The sequence below is a fragment of the Mytilus californianus genome, unplaced genomic scaffold (genome assembly GCF_021869535.1).
Source record: "Mytilus californianus isolate M0D057914Y unplaced genomic scaffold, xbMytCali1.0.p SCAF_3, whole genome shotgun sequence".
Taxonomy (NCBI): domain Eukaryota; kingdom Metazoa; phylum Mollusca; class Bivalvia; order Mytilida; family Mytilidae; genus Mytilus; species Mytilus californianus.
Window position 1 is genome coordinate 127,091,121 of NW_026262679.1, and position 23,633 is coordinate 127,114,753.

At 31.1% G+C, this 23,633-nt stretch overlaps 1 protein-coding gene across 6 annotated transcripts; it reads right to left on the minus strand.

Moving 5' to 3' along the window:
• Positions 1-319: 319 nt before the first annotated feature.
• Positions 320-23,329, minus strand: LOC127736147 (pseudouridylate synthase 1 homolog). Of its 6 annotated transcripts, none has more exons than XM_052246696.1 (18): positions 23,246-23,329; positions 19,895-20,042; positions 15,194-15,256; positions 14,534-14,625; positions 12,517-12,610; positions 10,911-10,979; positions 9,272-9,341; positions 8,549-8,649; positions 7,667-7,694; positions 6,957-7,035; positions 5,667-5,712; positions 5,162-5,255; positions 4,538-4,608; positions 3,616-3,660; positions 2,808-2,882; positions 2,000-2,070; positions 973-1,087; positions 320-617 (listed from the first exon to the last, which is right to left on the minus strand). In XM_052246696.1, exons 2-18 carry the CDS (start codon positions 19,982-19,984, stop codon positions 339-341), a joined length of 1,482 nt encoding a protein of 493 aa, XP_052102656.1. In that variant the 5' UTR covers positions 19,985-20,042; positions 23,246-23,329; the 3' UTR covers positions 320-338. The 6 variants fall into 6 exon arrangements, with proteins under 6 accessions (XP_052102656.1, XP_052102658.1, XP_052102662.1 ...); XM_052246698.1 differs by lacking the exon at positions 973-1,087 and adding an exon at positions 1,203-1,317; XM_052246702.1 differs by lacking the exons at positions 19,895-20,042; positions 23,246-23,329 and adding an exon at positions 19,839-19,893.
• Positions 23,330-23,633: the final 304 nt, after the last annotated feature.

Sequence of the window (23,633 nt, forward strand, 5' to 3'; positions counted from 1 at the left end):
TTAAGTTTTAGACACTTGGTGTTTTATAACTCTGGATGTCTTTTAATTATCAAGTTGTTGGGTTGCTGCCTCATTAATGTATACCTCATATCTCCTTGCATTCATATATAGGCTATTAAAGGACATTCAGTGTTTCAGTCCTCAATAAGACCATTGAATTTTAAAAACATTTTCCTCTTTCCAAATTATAAGACTTTTTGTCTGGAATAGAATTATGTTTAAACATCCTCTGTATCTCTTTCATACTTTGTGAATATACTTGAAATAAATCAGAATACACTTGAAATAAATCAAATGGCTTGAACAATATAAAACCTAATTTTGATGTACATTTAATGCTATGATTGGACTTTGACAGGTTTACTATCTTGGTCTGCTTCTACTTCATTTTCCTTGGTCAAGTCTTTATCTTCTTTGATTTCTGATTTAATTTCCACTTCAGATTCAGATTTTATTTTGACTTCAGATTCAGATTTTATTTTGACTTCAGAGTCTAATTGTATATCTGAGTTATCTTCCTTGGCCTCAGCATTTTCAGAATTGTTAGAATCTGCACTCTCATTTGACGTTTTGCTTTTTAATTTGAAGCCTGTGTCTGGTGTTATTACAATATTAGGCTGAAATAAACATAAAAAAATGTGTTTTAAAAGTATTGTTAATAAAAGTCGTTTCTTAACAAATAAATCAAAAATTTTAATAAAATTCTTATATTTGCCTTACAAAATGTCTTCTCAATTTTTAGAGAATTACCAAAAATTATTGCTTTTGTATCCAATCTTTTTTCAGTTGTTACTGTGAGAGATATACAAATCTGAGTGATTAGAATTATTAGACTATATGATATTCAAACTGCCTATCTAGAAATAATAAGGTATAAATATAGACAGTTAGACTCAGATAAACCTGGTTACAACAAAGACAAGTACATCACTTGCTTCACTACCAGTGTTCATAAGACTACGATTTACTCACATCTTGCTTGCATTTTTTCAAATAATGTTGTTTGGCGTATCTACTGGCTCTTTCTTCTTTGTCATCAACAACATCAAACACATGATGTTGTAAGTTACCAAGCCATTCCATCATACTAATTTAGTCAAGGTTAAATATTGAATATGACTTAAAAAGTAAAGGTCAAATAATATGCCTTCAACAGTTTCATGTTGTAAAGATACTTCAAAATTAATGGTAAATCTACTCACGTCTCGCTTGCATTTTTCCAAGAAGCGTTTTTTGTCAAATCTACTGTCTCTATCATCTTTATCATTGACAAAATCAAACACGTGATGTTGTAATGTACCAAGCCATTCCATCATTCTTACTCAGTCAAGGTCAAATATAATATCCGAATTTCCTTTTAGTATTATCTATAGTGTACATGACTTTGTGAGTTTTATTAATTCTTTATCTCTTTCCATTTAAAATAATGAGATGTGGTATGATTGCCCATTAGACAACTATCCATAAGAGATCAAACCACATGGATGTAAGCAACTATAGGTCACAGCCTTCAAGAATGAACAGTGAATGTATAGTAAGCTATAAAAGGCCCGGACATGACAAAATTTAAAATAATTTAATTGAGTAAACCAACAGCATGATTTATGTACAAAAAACAACAATGAAAAACAAATATTGTAGACGGCATCTGATATCACTGAATTACAGGCTCCCGACTTGTGATAGCCACACACAGAATGTAGCAGTGTTAAATATGCCATTCTCACATACAATTTCATGAAAGTGGCAGTGTGACAAGTAAGTGATATTTAAATCTATCACATATCTATAAATAGCATCAACCTTGCAAAATAACCATGGTGAGCTGTTGTTGCAAAATGTTCAGGGTATCTACATCTCTTGAAAGGACAAATCTTTCCAAAACTAACTGACACCTAATTATTTTTTATTTCCATAAAATTTTCAGGGGTATATGGACATACTATTTATAGAAAATTGTCATTAACTTGTGCGAGATTACCATCATAAATAAGGATACATCTTTTCATCTTTCTCTGTCTTCATAATATCAGAATAGATATACTCTTCCTTAAACTTATTAATTTCATCCTGTGAAATAAAAGCAAATGTCATTTATATATTACAAAAAATCTAATTTATTATTACTATATTTTGTAAAATGCAATGCAATCTTATATGGAGAACCTAAGTTAGGATGCTCATATTCAATGCCCTGGGATGTTAAATCTGATTCTAGTGAGAGGGCCATGCTCTTTGCATGTTAAAGAACCCTTGTAACAACTCTTTGATGGGTTCGTAGGTGGCCTGTTGTAAGAATTAATTTCTGCCTTCTATCCAACATACCCTCATTTACAGTGGCATTATAAATCTCCTACCCCTATACCAGGTTGGTCTATCTTGTAGAACCTATCTTTGTATTAATTGCAAATTTTTTATTGTTTGGAATAGCATGAAATAATTGCAAGCAACAAACAATCAATCACCCAATGCCATGTGCTGGATTGTGAAACACTCAGGATTTTTTTTCTATTGTAGATATTATGTAAACAAAAACAAAAATTTGAAAAGCCCATTCAGGAAAGAGAGTATATAGATATAAGAAGATGTGGTATGAGTGCCAATGAGACAACTGTCCATCCAAGTTACAATTTGAAAAGTAAACCATTATAGGTCAAAGTACGGCCTTCACACGGAGCCAAATATTAAAATAAAATTGTGCCTGCTCTTCTATCCAGTCTAATGGTGCATGTAAAGATTAAAATAAAAACTAGCCGGCTCTTCTACCCAGTCTAATGGTGCATGTAAAGATTAAAATAAAAACTTGCCTGCTCTTCTACCCAGTCTAATGGTGCATGTATTCCATCAGTACCATACTTCTTATTGTAATTATCATAATGTGGCTGAAAGAGAAAACAATTACTTACATTACTGTTTATTGATCAACAAATTCATTTCATTTGGTTAAAATCTTAATTATGCTTAACTTATACAAAGATGCACCTGTCATTATTGAATCAACTGAGATTTTGTGTCTTGTATGAAGGTAGGACACCTAAATCATTAGTCCAAATATAAAGTAACAAACATGTAGTAAAATCAGCGAGAATCCAAAAGAACTCCAAACAGTGTAAACCCAAGACTGGGTGCCAAAAAAAAATTGATCATTAAATGTCAACTAAAATTTAAATGTTTATTGAATCATTAACAAATACAACAGATTTAATAAGCTTTAAAATGTATATATCATGAAATGTATATTAACATTGGCACAACCCAGTCCAAGTTGTGGACAGGTCAAGCATACATCAACTGGCATGGGATTACAGTGCAATAACTTATAACAAATTTCAGGTCCATGAAAAATCTAATATTACGTAATGAAGATGTGAGGTATACAACAGTACTCTACTACGTTCAGAAGCTACAATAATCCATAGACTTCACAAGTAAACAATTACTGCATATATTCTGAGAGGTGAGTGCAGCAAGCATCCAACATGATGTTGAATCAGTCTTACATTCATACACTGAAGTAGAAAACTGATCATTTCATATTCTCCAGTATCGTGTTCTCAAGTTTAATCATAAATTTAACACGAAGACGAGTGATTTGTGGCATTGTAATATAATTACCTGTTCTAGACAAAGACCCTGTCCTGGAGCCTTTGGAATATCTACCTGTAAAAAAAGTTTATCAATATTTTATGTCAGATTTCTATAGTTATACTTAAGTGAAAAGGTGAAATGTTAAAGCTTTTCTGTTTTGTTTTGTTGACATCTGTTTAATGCAACACCAGCACACATGGGCTATTTTTTGGCAAGAGCAAATACTGTCCAAACTTTTTTTTGCCAAATATCAAATTTAAAAGTAGACAAAAGATCCATCATATAGAAAATTGGTAACTGCTGTCAGTGTAAAAGTGTAATGTTGACTGCCAAAAACTATTCATTCATCAGTAATATACAGAAAAATAAAACAATAAATCACTTTTTTTTTCTTTAGATGCTTTTTCTTAATCATGGAGAAACATCTGTCTGAGTTTTGTAAAATTTTCTACAAGTTTGACAAAGTTATTAATGGAAAAACTTTAAAATTAGACTGTATTCTAAATGTAAAAAGATAATCCCGTTAAATCCCATTAATCCAAATTAAAACACTAAAAAACGAAAATAAATATTTCCAAATTTTGCTCTGGATACTGTCTTTAGATGTAAAATTGCTTCATATGATCCCATTAAGTTTTGACAAAGTTATTGGTGTCTAAAAAAAACTTCAACCACAGATTGAACTTAAATCTTGGCGACAACATAGGATCACTATGTCTCTCTTCCATGACTTTCGACTCTAGCTCAATAATCAAATAATTATGTAAAACAATATTTCTATTCACTTATAAAAGAAAACCAAATTAAAGCAAGCTCAAAGAACATAAAGACTTCTTAAGAAATTCCTATAGCCGATACATTTGATTGAACAGACATATTTCTACTGTGTTAAAACAAGTTTACTTAATCTAATTTGAACATTATAAATTTATACAATAGAAATACAAACCCGTTCTGGTTTCCAAGACTTGTCTATAACATCTTCTCCACAGTTACCTCGCACTATTGCTATTGTTATACCTGTAATTAAATACAGCCAATCAAATGAATTAAAGCAAATGTGCTTAAATTGGTTTTATAACAGTTGACCATGCATTTTTGGATGTATAGTAGCAAAGATTGCATGCATTTTCAGAAAGATAAAATAATAATTGTCACTGGATGTTAAACAACAATCAATCATTCAATAAGTCTATCATAAAAATGCAATCTGTATATGTAAAAAATCTCAAAGTCAATGGATTAAGAAGTCAGGGTCTCATACATTTATAGAAACTGGGAAACAAAAACTTAAGAAAAAACTTATCAAAATATCAAATAAAGCCATAAGTAAACTTTCTTTATACTGACCAAATATGGAAAATCACCTTCCGCTATAGGCAAGACAAATCATGTGATGTGATAGAATATGTATTTATCTAAACAATGGAGAACCTACAAAGCATTTCACTGACATATAACATTATGCTATATATCATTTTAAAAAAAATCTTTTTTGCATCTATTTATAAATATAATGTGCTATCCTTGGGTGTCATACATGTTTAAATTTAACAGCTTTTACACAACTTACCAATCATTTTACGTATATGATGTAACATAAAACTTTGACCTCTGACAGTAATTACACAAAACTCACAGCCATCTCTGATGAAGGGTTTACCACACTGAAAAATAACGGTATAATTTCTTACAACTGATATACTGTGGATTCATGACATCTATTTTCGTGAGTACCATTTTTCGTGGATTGAGAAAAAATTGTATTATCATAGATATCTAATTTTGTGTATGCCAAAGTCTGTATACAAGCAACAAGGAAATTTTCACTTCATTAAACATTTAAATCAGTGATTCACCTGTACCCATGAAATCCATGACAATTGGAGTGCCACAAATAATTATAAATCCAAAGTAAACATCATTTCCAATAAGTAATAATTTATTATGCAGCAGTTATTGTACAACAAATTAAACAGATTTGCAGTCACATTGGATGAGTTTAAAGCTCGAAAGATATTATAATCCTTATGAAAAATAACTGGAGATCAGGTACAGTTCAATCAATATAGACTTACCGTGAATGATATGATATATCGTTTGGCACGTGCTTCTTTGGCATCTCTGTAAAGTAAAATGTTAAAAAAAAACATAATAAAATCATACATATATTCATTAAACAGTTTGAAAGTTATTCATAATGGCCTTTATAAACAGCTGTCAGTATGAAGAACGACAATACCAGCACTTTTCCCTTGCTAACAATATTATCTACTGTTACAGGAGATTACATTGGTATAAACATTCCTTCTTATCTTAAATACTATGACAATAAAAAATATTTAGTAAAACTGAATTTTATGCAAAATAAATACAAGCATTCAAATTGTGTATATCTTAAAGAAATTAATACTTTTGTTATCCCATTAATTGTTTCACTAAACTCATAAAAATCTTTTTCAGTAACCCCTATCTAAACCAAACAACAACTTATAAACAACCATTCTATCTAAAATTCATGTACCAGTAGTATCTAAAAGCCTATTAACATTAGCTTTTTGTGTAAAATACCTCTTCCTTAAAAATTATACAAACCACTGTAAAAATCAATGCAAGAGAGACAATCCAAACATTTACAAACAAATGCAAAATAAAATTTCAATACAACTTTATATTTTCTATGAAAATATGCAAGAATCATCAGATGGTGTTATTGATGACAAAATGCAATATGTGCATAAAAATCTTTAATAATAATTTGCCTCATGTACATCTGTGGACATTATAAGATTGATAAGGATCTGTTTTTTTTTTCTTTTGTTATATCTCTACATGAAATATAAAAGAATGATATAAGAACCCATTTTTTGTTTGTTACTTGAACCATGATGCAGGTTGTGAATATTAATGAGATTAGAGGAGAAACTTTTTTTCTTCTTTATTTTTGTATAGTTTCCATTTCTTCAGAGTTTGTTTAAATCAGATTTGTTGTAGATATAAACAAGAATGTGTCCATAGTACACGGATGCCCCACTCGCACTATCATTTTTTATGTTCAGTGGACCGTGAAATTGGGGTCAAAACTCTAATTTGGCATTAAAATTAGAAAGATCATATCATAGGGAACATGTGTACTAAGTTTCAAGTTGATTGGACTTCAACTTCATCAAAAACTACCTTGACCAAAACTTTAACCTAAAGCGTGACAGACAGACGGACGGATGGATGGATGGACAGACGGACAGACGGAACGGACGAACGGACGCACAGATCGAAAAACATAATGCCCCTCATTTGGGCATATAAAACACTTTATAACTGTTCTTTCTAGTTCGTTCCATTGTTAAAGTAACATTTTTATATCTTACATTTTAGAAGTATAGTTGTGAAATCTGTGCGTTCCTATAAATCTGGCTAACATTTTGTTGACATGTTCTACAACGTCATCTGTAATAAAAGTAAACAGTCTACATAAATCATAAAATCACACCAATTAGTTCAGTAGTGGTGAATTCGAGGGAGTTCTGTGAATCATATTTACTCTATCTCTCACAAGATGTGCTCAATGGTATTTTTTTCTACTTGTATTTATAGTTGAACTGTCCTTGAAGCACTTTTTGCCTCCTGGAAACTCATTTCTTTAATTTGAATAAGGACATTTCAGGTATAAGTTAATAGTGAAAAAGGAACCAAACAACAAATCTTATCCAAAAGCTTTATCCCAAGATCTATTTTCTTCTTTCTATAAAATGTTGTTATCCATATTATTCTGATTGAAATTATCAAAAATATAAATAAGTCGCAGAACTCATTTTCGAAAAAAAACCTATTTTTCTTTAATTAACCTTTGTATTATACTTTCAGGGGGCTTCTCAAGCTCTCTATATGATGAAAGTGTACAATGGTCACTGAAAATTAAATGTATCCAAAATCTCAACCTTTATGTCTACTAAATGTAGACTCCTATTCATTGATTATTATTTTTGTAAACTATTTTTTGCTGGGTTGAAGTCATTTTAATGTTTGTCTTTCTTTGTATTTCATAATTATTTCAGTATCAGCTATAGAATCAACTTACCAGTCATTCTGTATTCATCAGTAACAATCTATAATAGAAATAGTATTTTATACTTATATTTTAGTAGGGTTATTAATGTATTCTAAAACAGCATCATTGTTAAAAGGGTTTGTTATGTCTAAAAATTATTTGAATGTTTTGTCATACTCTAGTTCATATTTTCCTGACAATTATTAGTTTATTAAAAAATTAAAAAAAAGAAATTGAGCCAACCTAAATGGCAGCTGTTTTCCTTTTATTTTTATTATCTAAATCATTAACAAAGGTCAAACGACTTTTTTTTAGTGTGGACCTTTATCACTAAACATGAAGCGTCTACTAAAATTCTAAAAAAAGATCATTTCTGTATGATTTGTGGTTTCTTAGATCTGGAACATAAGACAAAATTTAACCATAGCCATTCATGCATAAAATGAGGGTCATAGTGAACTAATCTTAGTGTGGACCTTTGTGACTTAAAATGATGCATCTACCAACATAAGATCATTCCTCTATGATTTTCAGTTGCTTAGATCAGGACCATAAGACAAGAGATTACTGTTTTTCCGGCTGTGCGTCCGTTGGTCCCTCTGTTCGTCTGTCCATCCTTCTGTCCCGCTTCAGGTTACAGTTTTTGGTCAAGGTAGTTTTTGATGAAGTTGAAGTCCAATCAACTTGAAACTTAAAACACATTTTCCCTATGATATGATCTTACTAATGTTAATGCCAATTGAGTTTTGACCCCAATTTCACGGTCCACTAAACACAGAAAATGATAGTGCGAGTGGGGCATCCATGTACTATGGACACATTCTTGTTTCTTATAATTTATGATCATATACACATTTTAGACAGATGTACACATACGTTATGTACCTTCTACATTAGTACCATTAAACTTACATTTTCTAGTGGAGCAAAGGCATATGTAGGACAGATGTACATGTATGTACGGTTATCACAGTAATTCTTACTGTCAAATCCACCAGTAGTTCTTCTATATCCTGTAATCATATTGTTCAAACATTTGTACCTGCATATTTGTTCATAATCCATTGATTCCATAATCAGTATTTCGATGTTATTTTAGAGCTGTTTTTTACACTGGATGTTTGCTTAAGAAAACATCATTTATTTAACCCTTATCTATATAATGACTTAACCTTGGTGACAAGGCTAGAATCTCAGCATCAACCTTATTTTAGTGAATTATTCATTCACTGTCTGTCTATCGTCATTTCTAGAGTATTACATAGTGTAGAATCTGAGATGAGAAATTTTTCAGAGAATAAATATCTATGAAAGCAAAAATAGGTCACTGTGACATTCTTTTCCAATTTTTAAGATCAAGTAACCAAGAAGTTTCTGTGAATTATAAGTATCAACAGGTTAGACAACTTTTGAAAGTTCAAATGTAATGTTGATAATGAATTATCAAATTCATTAAACTTATCCTTGTCTCATTGGTTTTCGTGCTATTAAGAATGCATTGTGACGTCACAATTTCCATTAAAAAAGCATGCATAGTACGAATTCATATGATGTACAAAAACATATGATTTGACCATATACAAAACAAATGACATTAGATTTAAGGTAAGTTATTAGTTATATTATCATACATACCAAATACTCGAATCTGCTCAGGTAAATGACTGTTGATCTTCTCCAATAAATTCTCTATATCTATTATCACGTAATAAAACAATAATATCCAATTAAACAGCAAGTACTTGACTTTTCCTTGAAATAAACTTTATCATTTGATATGAAATAAGATTTATAAAGCTTAACTCACTGTAATATTAACAATGGCATTTGAAAGATTGCATATCAACCATATTATTTTAATCTAACATTTGTAAGAGTGCAAAACAGTCAAAAACAGCTGATTTCATTAGTTTACTGTCCAATATAACGTACAACCAAAGTCATTCACCAGAGTCATTTCCCAATCAAACATCTAACTTGGCTCATGTCAACATTTCTATTTCAACTCCTGTATGTGTATAAAATCTAAATATCAGTTTTACCAGAATAAAAATTGTGAATTCCTTATTTTTTGTTTTGGATTTCATGGGTTACCAAGAATTAAAGTATTCAACATAAATGGGGAATGTGTCCATGGGACACAGATGATGCCCCCGCTAGCATATCATATAAAGTTATAAAGGGACAATTCTGAAGAATGGTAAAAGTGATGCAACCCAAATTTGTACTTGATCTGAGTTTTGTGGTAATAAGTATTGTGTATAAGTTTCATAAAATTTGGTTGAGACAAACTGAAGTTAGAGAACAGAAACTAAAAATTCAGCAATTTTGCCATTTGTAAAGGGGCATAACTCTAGAACAGTAAAAGTGACGCCCCCAAAATTCAAACTTGATCTGTATTATGTGGTTATAAGCATTGTGTATAAGTTTCATAACATTTGGTAAAGGCAAACTAAAGTTAGAGAACGGAAACAAAAAATTCAGCAATTTTTCCATTTGTTAAGTGGCATAACTCTAGAACGGTTAAAGTGGCACCATCAAAATTCAAACTTGATCTGTGAATTGTGGTAATAAGCATTGTGTATAAGTTTCATAACATTTGGTTGAGGCAAACTAAATTTAGAGAACGGAAACGAAAAATTCAGCAATTTTCCATTTGTAAAGGGGCATAACTCTAGAATGGTTAAAGTGACGCCACCAAAATTCAAACTTGATCTGTGTTTTGTGGTAATAAGCATTGTGTTTAAGTTTCATAACATTTGGTAAAGGCAAACTAAAGTTAGAGAACAGAAACCAACTTTGGGATGTATGTACATACGTACGTACAGACGGACAAGGGTAAAACTTAAAATGCAAAATTACTATAAGTTATACTGACTGAGAGAGCATGTCCATATGTCTATATGAATATTGTAACATCAGAAATTCATGCAATGTTCATATTATTGCAAATAAATGCAACAGAATGATGAATATAGCAATAATCAGAACTTGCAATTCAATCTTGATGATAAAATTATGATACAATATGAAAAGAAAGCACATCATTATTTCTGTATTATTACTGGTTGTAGAAGATTTGAGAGATAATTGCATACATTAAATTCTCCATTTACTCTCTATGGAGTAAACTGATTATCATCTACAGACAAGTTTGGCTAGCTCATGTTTATAAGAGAAGGTGTATGTCTACTCCTTAAGACATGGAACACCACACAGAAATTATGCCACCTCTTTGTGTACCCTTAGTATATAGTTTGTGATTAATACTTATCTTCAATGACAACAGATTCATGGCTGCTGAAACACCTTTGTCTGTTCTACATGCTCGTTGGAAACTCATCTAAAACATATAAAGGTTTATTTATTAGTTGACATTGAGTTTGAACTTGCTTTCAGTAACTGTGATTGGTTCTTTGTGTCATTTGTCTTTTTGTCATATTTTTATATGCTTAGTGCCAATCTGATGAGTTGAAGCCTTTACAACTGATGTTTAAAATGTGTTCTTATGTTGAGGTGTGACACCACTATCCAAGTTTAGGGGAGGGTTGTGCTTGCAAAAGCATGTTTAACCCCACCACATTCTTAATTTGACTGTCCCAAACCTAGAGCCTGTGATCCAGGGGCCATGGTGTTTGTCGTCGGTTGCCGTCTGTTTTAATTGTTTTTTTATTTTTTGTTGTAGTTTAAATCACACTTTTTTGTTTTTTTCAATTGAATTGTTTCAAATTAGGTCATCACCTTGCCTTTTATAGTTTACTATTGTTCATTGGCTATACAGTGTCCTGTAATTGTTCACATCTTTCATGTTGTCTTTTGTTAGGTCTTTAATGGATTGTTGTCTCATTAGCAATTAAACAACATCTCATTATTTTTATATGTTCTTTTTTAACACTAGACTATCAGCACATTGCTTTTTATGTTATATAAATTCAGTTTAATTTGATTCTAATATTAAAATTGTCTTGTCTAAGTTCTAACATGTAGTTTCTTTTTTTAAATAAAAGAAAATGTTGAGGTTTTTTTTTAAATGACACTAGTTGTTTTGGTACATAAACATGATGAACATAATAATGTTAATCCTGATCAGCTTGAACATAAAAAGATCTAGTTCGGTATTGAAGTTTCAAAATTTACTATTTAAATTTGTTTTGTCAGCTATGTTTTGAGTAATTGGTTGTTTATTGTCCCCTATATTTTGAGTAATTGGTTGTTTATTGTCCCCTATATTTTGAGTAATTGGTTGTTTATTGTTCCCCATGTTTTGAGTAATTGGTTGTTTATTGTTCCCTATGTTTTGAGTAATTGGTTGTTTATTGTCCCCTATATTTTGAGTAATTGGTTGTTTATTGTCCCCTATATTTTTGAGTAATTGGTTGTTTATTGTCCCCTATATTTTGAGTAATTGGTTGTTTATTGTCCCTTATATTTTGAGTAATTGGTTGTTTATTGTCCTCTATATTTCGAGTAATTGGTTGTTTATTGTCCCCTATATTTTGAGTAATTGGTTGTTTAACTGTGCCTTGTTTCTCTGTTCAAAGGGAGACAACCAAAAGGGACTTTATTTGTTATCCATAAAATTAACTAAACTTATTAGTAATATTTACCATGTTTATCCTTTAAATAAATATGCACATCCCATACAATTGAAGTGGTAGTGAATAATTTCACTGATGTTAGTGTTTATAGCTCTTTCTCTACTTAACTCAAGATTTCTGATGTCATCAATTAATCAAAGTTATACATGAAACATCAAAATCTCATTTACCATACAACTATAGGATATAATATCTGATACCAGCAATCTTCATATATTCAAAAATGTATATAGCGTTAAACAAATATTATATTGTGCATGTTTAATTATGCCTAAAGATTACCTTCTGTGGAACATCGGCATGTTCTTGTGGTATACACTGAGTTTTTACCAAAGCCTTTAATATCTCATTTTCTATTGTGTTAACTTCTTTGTTACTGAATAAATAATAATATCAAGTTATATGGTTTTATAAAAATATTCACACTCTATAATCCACTTTATCATATACTTATAGAAAGTAATGGTATAATTGTACCCCTTGATAAAACTGATTTGTACGTATATCTATTCAATAGATTTGAAGAATTGTCTTAGTCATGTGATATGACTTTCGTTATCAACTGCTTCCGGTTTATATCAACTGCATACGGTTATTATCGCATGCCTTCCTGTAACATTATCAAGTGGCATTTCGACGTCATTCTACAAATTCCAGAAAATACGCCTCAATGGTACATTTCTAGTGAAACCTTAACTAAGAAGAATAAAAAAATCAAATATTAGGAAACAGGAAGATATATTATTAAAAAATGCAAAACAAATGATATAATAAATAAATTTTTTCAAAGTTTTAAAAAAGTTCTTGTCTGTATGTCTTCTTCTTCTCTTCTTTATATACAGAGAAAAACATCAACTGGTTGATGATTGCTTTCTGGTGAAATATATGATAAAAAGAACATAACATGTCATTTTTCATATCAGACCCCTTATCAGCCCATGGTCAAAATCAACCCTCGAGCCTGTCGGCTCTCAGGCTGATATCATGACCTAGGACTGATAAGGAGTCTGATATGAAGAATACCATGTTATAATCTATATTTCACAAACACCTGAAAGGCCACACTTACAAACACCCTATACATGCTATAAGCATTTACATATCCCTCTGTATGCATACCTATTAAACTGTTATGTTTATTATGGCTGCAATGATATGCTAATCTAATGATACAGTTTAATTGTCTATATAAGGGTCATCATTCAAGTCTTCACACTTAGCCACAAGGCCCAGCAGCCCAGGATTATAAAATTGCTTTCAGGCCTGTAAAAATCATCTACAGGCCAACAGAATCTAAAGAATATTTTCTAATAATTGAGCTCTGGGCCTGTAGATTTAAAAGTTTATCGTGAAAACTGAATTAATTTATTCTTTTTTTTTATTACATGTATTCTTAATTCATCAATCCAAGTATGCCACTGAGTTTGCATTGTCGTAGGACATCTATGTTACCCAGGCATTAAAATGGACAATCCAACTAGACAGGGACAGCATAAAATGATCCTGACTGTTAAGTTTTGTAAAAAAAAATACCTTTACAATGGACATAAATTTAGCCAAGAGCAGACATTTGTAAATTCAGAAAAAATGTATTGATGTACAAAAATGTGATAGGGTTGACATCACAATAATGATAACATGTTTTTTTTAAGTTTTCTATTAACATTCTACTATAATATATGTATAAATGTATGCACTAATTAAACTCTGATTTTATAGTACATTTCTTGCATTCTTTTTTATCTACAATGTAAATCAGAATTGACCTTTAAACCCAATGATCTGCTTGCCTTCTCATCTGTCTCTATCACTTTCTACATTCGAAATTAATATCCATTGTTAGTACATTGGTTGCAATGCAATACTGTGATTTCCCAGTTAAATAAAACCCGATAATTTCACTCCTCTGAAGTCATTCAACAATGGGTGTTGTCAAGGCATTGTCAATGACATTGCATCAAAAAGAATTGTGAATGCGTAGAAAAAGATATAGTTCCTTTTATTTTATATTTTATTTCCATAAAAACCCAAAGGCCAATGTAATAAAAACAATAACTAATCAAGGAATTCAAATATAAAAAAAATATTCATCTTGTGACTGAACAACACTGATAATTAACGTGAATAAATGTGTTGTTCTGTCATGTCTGTCACTCGTTGAATATTTTACTATATTTGAATTCTTTAATTAGTTATTCTATAATTACATGTAACTTTGAAAACCCTCAATGTAATACCTGCTATCTTTTGATTCCAAGAAATAGACTCATTGCGACTGTTACAAATTATCTGCACTTACATCTGAATCCCATGATACCCTTTGCCATTATATCCTATTAACATAGCAATCTTTCTTTTCGGGAGTCTTTTGGACTGTTCACCAGATTCAGTCTAAATAAAAGATCATAATTTTAATTTAACTTGAATTGCATACTTTCTATTGATAACATTATTTTTGGTAATTTTGGTAATACTGTTATCATACTGCGATAAAAACAATAAAAATATAAGAAGAGGAATCTAGTTGTAATAAAGTTCCTTTATTCCAAGCAGTTCCTTTATTCCAAGCACTTTAAAGTTGTGCACACTACCACAATTTTTTTAATGCTATTGAACATTAACAGCAATCATTATGGACAGATGATGGGTCAGATACACTGTTACTAATCATGTTATAGTCAATAGTAAAATGTCATTATCTATTGGAAAGAAAACATATCAAACCTTCTGTATTATAGGTAGACACAACAGTTTCTGATATTTGAATGAATGAATACTTTATTCTCATAAAACTTATTTGAACATTCCATTTTCTACCAAGTATACATCAAAGTTTATATTTTTAATCTTAGTAATCTTGTGTAATCCAAAGTTTCTGATTGTTTAACCATTTCTGATTATATACATAAGCTGATAATGATTGTTCATCATTTGCTCACCAGTATAGAGAATACTTTACCTTCTGTTTTTTCTGATGGTCTGACAGTTCCTCATCTAAGGGTCTTTTGTTTCCTTTGTCATCCTATAATAAATAAAAACAATCAGTATAAGACAACTTTGTACATTTATTAGCTTATGAGAAAAATATGCTATATAATTTGTACATACAAACAACTAGTATGAATGTGGCTCCAACATGGTCAAATCTAACCTGCCACCTTGGGTGTTTTGGAGGGGGACTTCGCGACCTGACGTCTCATTTTAAACAACCTGTGACCTGTGACCTTTAAAAATGTACCCTCTTACCAAGAAATATTACATAAATTTGTTTATAAGTGACCTGGTGACCTCAGGCATAGCAGCCTTACAACCTAAGGGGGTACTCTACTGGAGCCCCATGAATACAGTTGGAACAAAAATTTACAATTGTTATTATCAATTCAATGCAATAAAACTGTTCCCAAAGAGAGATGTCACACCTGCTTTGTATAAAAAAAAACTAATAAAAAACCAATGTGATCATGCAGATAGACTGTCCATATAACTGAAGAAAATGCCAATTTGATTGGACTTCACTTACCAAGAACTTTTACCTCATAAAAAAAAGTGTTTCGCCGAGCGCAGCTGGATACGACCGCAGAGGTCCAACCCTGAACAGTTGGGGCAAAAATGGACACAATATTCAAGCTTGATACAGGTCTGAATTTGGATTGTAATTAAATATTTGACACATTATAGGTTTCTGGCACAGAATAAATGTATATAGAACTTGAAATTGGTTATATGATTTGAATTTATATTCAATTGAAGATTTCTTGCTGTTGTGCAATACACTGTGCTGTTGCGCAATACTTAGTAAATCTGTTTTCAGACTATATACAATAAAATGCTTCGCTGGGGCGCAGCTTGATACGACCGCAGTTGGGGCAAGTATGGACACAAAATTCAAGCTTGATACAGCTATGACTTTGGATTGTCATTAAATATTTGACACAGCATAGGTTTCTGACACAGGATGAATGTGGTGTAAGAACTGGAAAAAATTTTATTTACCTATTATGGTGGAATATCCATAAACTAAATTGTTTGTTAATTTCAATATATCAAAGAATATGTAGAATTCAATGTTTGATGTAATGTAATAAAGTTGAAATTTGGACCGTTTTTGTTCAATGTGGACCAATTTGGTAACATGTATAAATAATCAAAAATCTAAATACTTGGGAGCCCATTTAAATACATCATAAAGGTATTAAAATAGAAAGTGACATCATAGTCATGGCTAAAAATAAACAAAAATCCTTAATCAGCAACATTTAAAGTAATATCTAAAAATAAAATTCCTTTGTAACCATAAAAGCCCATTTAAATACATCATAAAGATATTAAAATAGAAAATGACATCATAGTCATGGCTAAACATAGCAAAAAACCCTTAATCAGCATCATTTAACAGTAATATCTAAAAATGGAAATTACATCATAAAGGTATTAAAATAGAAAATGACATCATAGTCATGGCTAAAAATAAACAAAATCCTTAATCAGCATCAGCAACATTTTATAGTAATATCTAAAAATAAAATTCCTTTGTAACCATAAAAGCCCATTTAAATACATCATAACAGATATTAAAATAGAAAATGACATCATAGTCATGGCTAAACATAGCAAAAACCTTAATCAGCATCATTTAACAGTAATATCTAAAAATAAAAATTTCTTTGCAACCATAAAAGTAAAATAGAAAATGACATCATAATCATAGCTAAAAATAAACAAAATTTTTTTTTATTGGCAAATTTTAAATGGAGTTTATTATACTAAAACAATAAATTTGCAACCATAAACATGATAAAACCCCATTTAAACACATCATAAAAGTATTAAATAATTCAACTACATCATAAGGCTATAAAAATAGAAAATGACTTCATAGTCAAGGCTAAAGGTAAACAAAAAACCTTCATCAGCAAAATTTTATATTGGCAAATTTCCAATGAAGTTTATTACACTAAAATTGTTGGCAAATTTCCAATGCATTTATTAACAATAAAGTTATTGGCAAATTTCCAATTTACATAATTTAAAAGCAGTGTAGATGAGATATTTAAATGAGTTTGAATTACCAACCTTACACTGCTTTTAAATAATGTTCTTTACTCAATTATTTGTCTATCAAAATGGAAACCCTTGTTTTTTAACCTTTTTTCCCCTTATTCCTTAAACATTAGAGCCATAACCACCCCCCACCCCCACCCCCCCCCCCCCCCCCCCCCCAAAGCCAATTATTACTTTCCAATGTAACCTAAATTTCCAATATACATAATTTTAAATTTCAGTTCCTCATGATATATAACCGTATCATTATTATTTTCTTTCATATATAAATCTGAAACAACCATCTTTAAATGGAAAATTTTAAAGAAAAAAAAAGGAAGAAAAAAAAATCCTACCCCCCACACATTTTTTCAACCCCCTTTTGATTCATCATCCCCCACCTCAATCACAACCTTCAATTTGTGGTATGGTACATTGCAATACAATTTCACAGAGATCCATACACTTGAACACAAGTTTTTGTTGCAAACTAAAAAAATCCTTATTTTCGACCAATATTTGGCCCCTTATTCATAAATGTTTGAGCAATTAACCCCAAAACTCAATTCCTACTTTCTCTTCGTGATAAAAAATAACTAACTTAAAATGTAAATTTTAAACAACAAAAAAAGGAAAAAAAAAATTACCCCTTTTTTGACCCCCGCCCCCCTTATGATTCATCACCCCCACCCCCTTTCCCCCCAAACCAAGCTCAATAACAGCCTTGCCTTTGTGGTATGGTACCTTGTAATACAATTTTAGAGAGATCCATTCACTTGAACACAAGTTATTGTCTAGAAACTAAAAAATGCTTATTTTAAACCCCTTTTTAGGCCCCTTATTACTAAACGTTTTGGGCAATTACCACAACACTCAATTCCAGCTTTCCCTTTGTGAAATGGAACCTTGTAGTAAAATTTCAGAAAGATCCATACACTTACACACAAGTTATTGTCATGAAACTAGAAAAATGCTTGTTTTTTGCCCCCTTTTGGCCCCTTATTCCTAAAATTTTGAGGCAATTAACCCCAAAATCAATCCCAGCATTGACCCTTTGTGATATGGAATCTTGTGGTACAATGTCAAAGAGATCCATATGCTAACACACAAGTTATGTCTGGAAGTTACAAAAATGCTTATTTTCAGCCCCTTTTTGGCCTCTAATTCCTTAACTGTTGGTACCATAACCCCTAAAATCAATCCCCACCTTCCTATTGTGGTATTGAACCTTATGGTAAAATTTCATAGAGATCCATTCACTTAAACTAAAGTTAGAGTGCGAAAACCATTGTGTATTCGGACGACGACGACGCCAACGTCATACCAATATACGACCTCAAAATTTTTTTGCGGTCGTATAAAAAATTAGCAAAATAAATTGTGACCCCCAATTTTTTTTTTCGAAAATTGATAACTTCTTAAATCTTGAGGAAAAAAATTGACCCCCTCCCCCCTCAAAAAAAATTAATATTTGAAGAAATTTTCTTTTTGTAAAATGTGGTACAATTTAAGAGACATCCATACACTTAAACACAAGTTATTGTCTGAAAACTAGAAAAAATGCTTGTTTTGGCCCCGTTTTGGCCCCTAATTCCTGAACAGTTTGAGCCATTACCCCCAAAATGAATCCCAACCTTCTACTTGTGGTATTGAACCTTGTGGTACAATTTCAGAGCAATCAAAATACTTATACACAAGTTATTGTCCTGAAACTAGAAAAATGCTTGTTTTGGGTCCCTTTTTGGCCCCTAATTCCTAAACGGTTGGGACCATCACCCCCAAAAACAATCTCAACCTTCCTTTTGTGGTTTTGAACCTTTTAATTAAATTTCATAGAGATCCATATACTTAAACTAAATTTATTGTCCAGAAACCAAATGTCTTCGGACGACGGCGCGTGATAGCATTATACGAACGCAAATTTTTTGGGGTCGTATAAAAACTTAAAACTTAACAATGTTATTACTTCAAATTCATTGGAACATGGTGATACTGTATATTTCTTCCTCACTGCCTTTTCTTACATTGGATTTTCAAATGCCAGTACATCAGCATTTCAAATATTCATAGTCTATCATACCGGTACATTGTATCGCTGAAATCTCTTGTATTTCTTGTACAAGTGTAAAGATAATTTAAAGTGGCATTCATGTATAAATGCACCATGCCATGCAAAAGACACTTTTACATGTTTTTAATTGCCATAAAAAGCAAATGATATTAATTACCTGCTGAACAGCTACACTACTAGATGAAATATCAGTCATTCTAACAGATTAATTACCAGCTGAACAGCTACACTACTAGGTGAAATATCAGTCATTCTAACAGATTAATTACCTGCTGAACAGCTACACTACTAGGTGAAATGTCAGTCATTTTAACAGATTAATTACCTGCTGAACAGCTACACTACTAGGTGAAATATCAGTCATTTTAACAGATTAATTACCTGCTGAACAGCTACACTACTAGGTGAAATATCAGTCATTTTAACAGATTAATTACCTGCTGAACAGCTACACTACTAGGTGAAATATCAGTCATTTTAACAGATTAATTACCTGCTGAACAGCTACACTACTAGGTGAAATATCAGTCATTTTAACAGATTAATTACCTGCTGAACAGCTACACTACTAGGTGAAATATCAGTCATTCTAACAGATTTAATCACTTGTGTTATCCTTTGTAAGACCTTTTTCAACATATGTTCTGCATTAATGATGACAAATGATCAGGAACTGAACACAACTGCTGTGTAAACACTGAAATAAATAGGATAAAATGAGAAATAAACTGCTTCGCTGAGTGCAGCTGGATACGCCCGCAGAGGTCCAACCCTGAACAGTTGGGGCAAAAATGGACACAATATTCAAGCTTGATACAGGTCTGAATTTGGATTGTAATTAAATGTTTGACATATTATAGGTTTCTGAATAAATGTAGTCAATGAACTTGAAATTGGTTATATGAATTGAATTTATATTCAATTTAAGATTTCTTGCTGTTGTGCAATACACTGTGCTGTTGCGCAATACTTAGTTAATCTGTTGTCAGACTATAAACAAATAAAGTTCAATTAATTCTCAATGTCATATTAGAAATTTATGAAAATGTAAAGGGAGCTTACATCAATAAATATAAACAATTCACCAAAGTTTCATGAGAATTGCTGACAGCATTTTTGAGTTATTGTCCGAAAACTGGAAAATCTCCCCTTTTTTAATGAATAAAACCCCATATTGGCATAACTCAGAAATGATACATGAAAAATTTATGAAATTCTAAACGGAGCTTACATCAATAGATATAAACAATTCACCAAAGTTTCATAAGAACTGCTGAAGTTATTGTCTGAAAACTGGAAAATCCCCCCTTTTTTAATGAATAAAACCCCATAACTCAGAAATGATAAATGAAAAATTTATAAAATTCTAAACGGAGCTTACATCAATAGATATAAACAATTCACCAAAGTTTCATAAGAACTGCTGAAAGCGTTTTTGATTTTTTTGTCCAAAAACTGGAAAATTCCCCTTTTTTTATGAATAAAACCCTGTAACTCGGAAATGTAAAATCTAAAATATATAAAAATCGAAAGGGAGCTCATGTCAATAGATATAAACAATTCACCACAATTTCTTGCAAGTTGGTGAAAGCATTCTTGAGTTATTGTCCGAAAACTGGAAAATCCCCCTTTTTTTAATGAATAAAACCCCATAACTAAACCCCATGACTCGGAAACGTAAAATCTAAAATTTATAAAAATCGACAGGGAGCTCATGTCAATAGATATAACCAATTCACCACAATTTCTTGCAAGTTGGTGAAAGCATTCTTTAGTTATTGTCCGAAAACTGGAAAATCCCCCTTTTTTTAATGAATAAAACCCCATAACTCAGTAACGTAAAATCAAAAATTTAAAAAAAACAAAAGGGAGCTCACGTCAATAGATATAAACAATTCACCAAAGTTTTATGCAAATTGGTTAAAGCGTTTTTGATTTAATGTCCGACATGTTGATGACGGACGGACAGACGGACAGACAGACGGACGGACAGACGGACAGATGGACAATGGTAAACCATAATACGTCCCGTAAACGGGCGTATAAAAATCAATTGTAATTGCTGTGGATCACTTTATTTCCTAAATATAAACACTTTCCAACAAACAAATTATGTGAAAATGAATGGAAGACCATTGTATTTGCTGTGGGTCCCTTTATTTCCTTTGTAAACCCTGAAAAAACAAACATACTTTGCTAACTGTCAACTATCTCAATCCCTGATATATGCATATTTCTGTTGAAATTAAGAACAGACTGAACAAGCAACGCAATCAAATAGGTCAATCACTCAAGCCACATTGTGAATGTGATGAAGAAGATAACTGAATAACACTTTTTACACATTTGTCCAAAATACAAGAAATGTAACAGGCTAGTTAACATGGTTAATTTAGATTTAACATCACTTAATTTGCAACAAATTGCAACACAAGGTTATAAGTGCAAGTTAGAATGTAGACTTGAAATGAAGAAAAACTGTTATTTATGATTACATTTTAAAGACTGAAAGCTTGATGAAGGCAAGACACTGTATCTTATAATTACATTATGTGTTCGTCAGGTGAAAATTATTTTCATTAAGGAATTTTGGGGTGAAATGTGTGTTTTACTAGAGAAACAACACTAAATATTGGAAAAGAAGAAAAGCTCAGTTATTTATGGTAAAAACTTTTTAATGTGATCTTTAAACAATGTTAAATAAAAGAAAACATCATTTAATTAATTTTAATTTTAAGTGAAATGTATGTTTGTCAGAGTAAAAATTTCTGAAAACTGGAAATGAAGAAAAGCTTGGTTATTCATGGTTAACTTTGAAGTGAGATCTTTATACATGTACACACACAACATAAGTAATTTAGGAATGAAATTTGTGGATTTTAAAGAAAATTGTGAAAAATCTCAGATAGAAAAACTCAGTACAAGGTTAAAACTTTTGGAATATGATTGATCCTTTTACAAGATATACCATATTATCTTATTTTTATATATATATGTTTTCCTTTAGCATTGTTTAGAAACCAGTATCAATAGTATTAATCTAATTTTTAGGGTGAAATACATGGTTTTGAGGAACAAATTAGGAAAAACTGAAAATAAGAAAAACTTGGTTTGATTTTTTTAAACTACGCCTTGTCGAACTGTTTTCTTTTGTTACCGTATGTATTTCTTTAATTATAATATACACTGATATACTTGTAGGTATTTAATAAGCAAAAATAATTTATTGAGACAACGAACATTCCAATAAACATAAGAAACACTGTTGTCACCACCAAAGAAAGAAACCTACAAAGGAACAGCACACATTCAATAGTTAGCAAGTACAGAGTAATTTCAAGATCTAGTGAGCCCTGAATCTAGATCATGCACAATCTACATAAGTATCCAAACGTACCTTGAGAAATTACTTATCGTCTATATCGAAACAGCTTACTAGAATTATTCTGAGAATAGGACAAAGCAAGCAAGTGAGAAATAACTTATCGAATCAGCTTCAAAAATTATTCTGAGAATAGGACAAAGCAAGCATGCATCAAGAGACTAATTGTGTCAACTTTGACCTAAGGTCATGAAGGTTCAGAAAAGTATAAATAAATTAGCTTTAATTGGAGTCGGCATAGTATACAAACAAGGAAATGCGTACTTAAATAATGTATCGCATATATTACGTAAATGAAAAACAGGGTGAAAATGTTTTTGAACAACTGTAAGGAAGGCTATTTTCCATCACTAAAGTAAACAGCGATTTTTTCAAGCGCTTTTAGGATTATCTGTAAACAGCATATCATTTTATCTAGATTCTATCCAATTGATAGGTCGTGTTGTGTTCTTTTCTTTTGTGAAGAACCGTCCTCGATCTTTTAAACAATGCATACTAAATTTTGTTATAAAACTCACGTTTTTCTTCGACAAATAAAATCGTCAGTGTAATAAAGCATCTTTTAATTTGCCTTTTAGTCAATGTTTCTAAAAACACAGTGGAGACTATTACTAGAAAGTAAAATGAAAAATGTAAGCAGGATAAGCAAAAACAAAATTCCGATTTTTCATCAGTTTTGTTATATTTGTATTTATTCATGTTTTAGGGATGGTTATTCTGGAACCGGCCAGAATTTGGGATCTAGGTAGGCAAATGTTCACATTAATATGTACCGATACAGTGTGCTGTTGAAATGTTATCTTGTACACCACAACTCATGGTGGTGCTCCTAAAAGGGAGGCTTATTCAGAGCGTATATACATTTGGACTATAACACAGTTACACTAACTATTAATATTAGTAAAG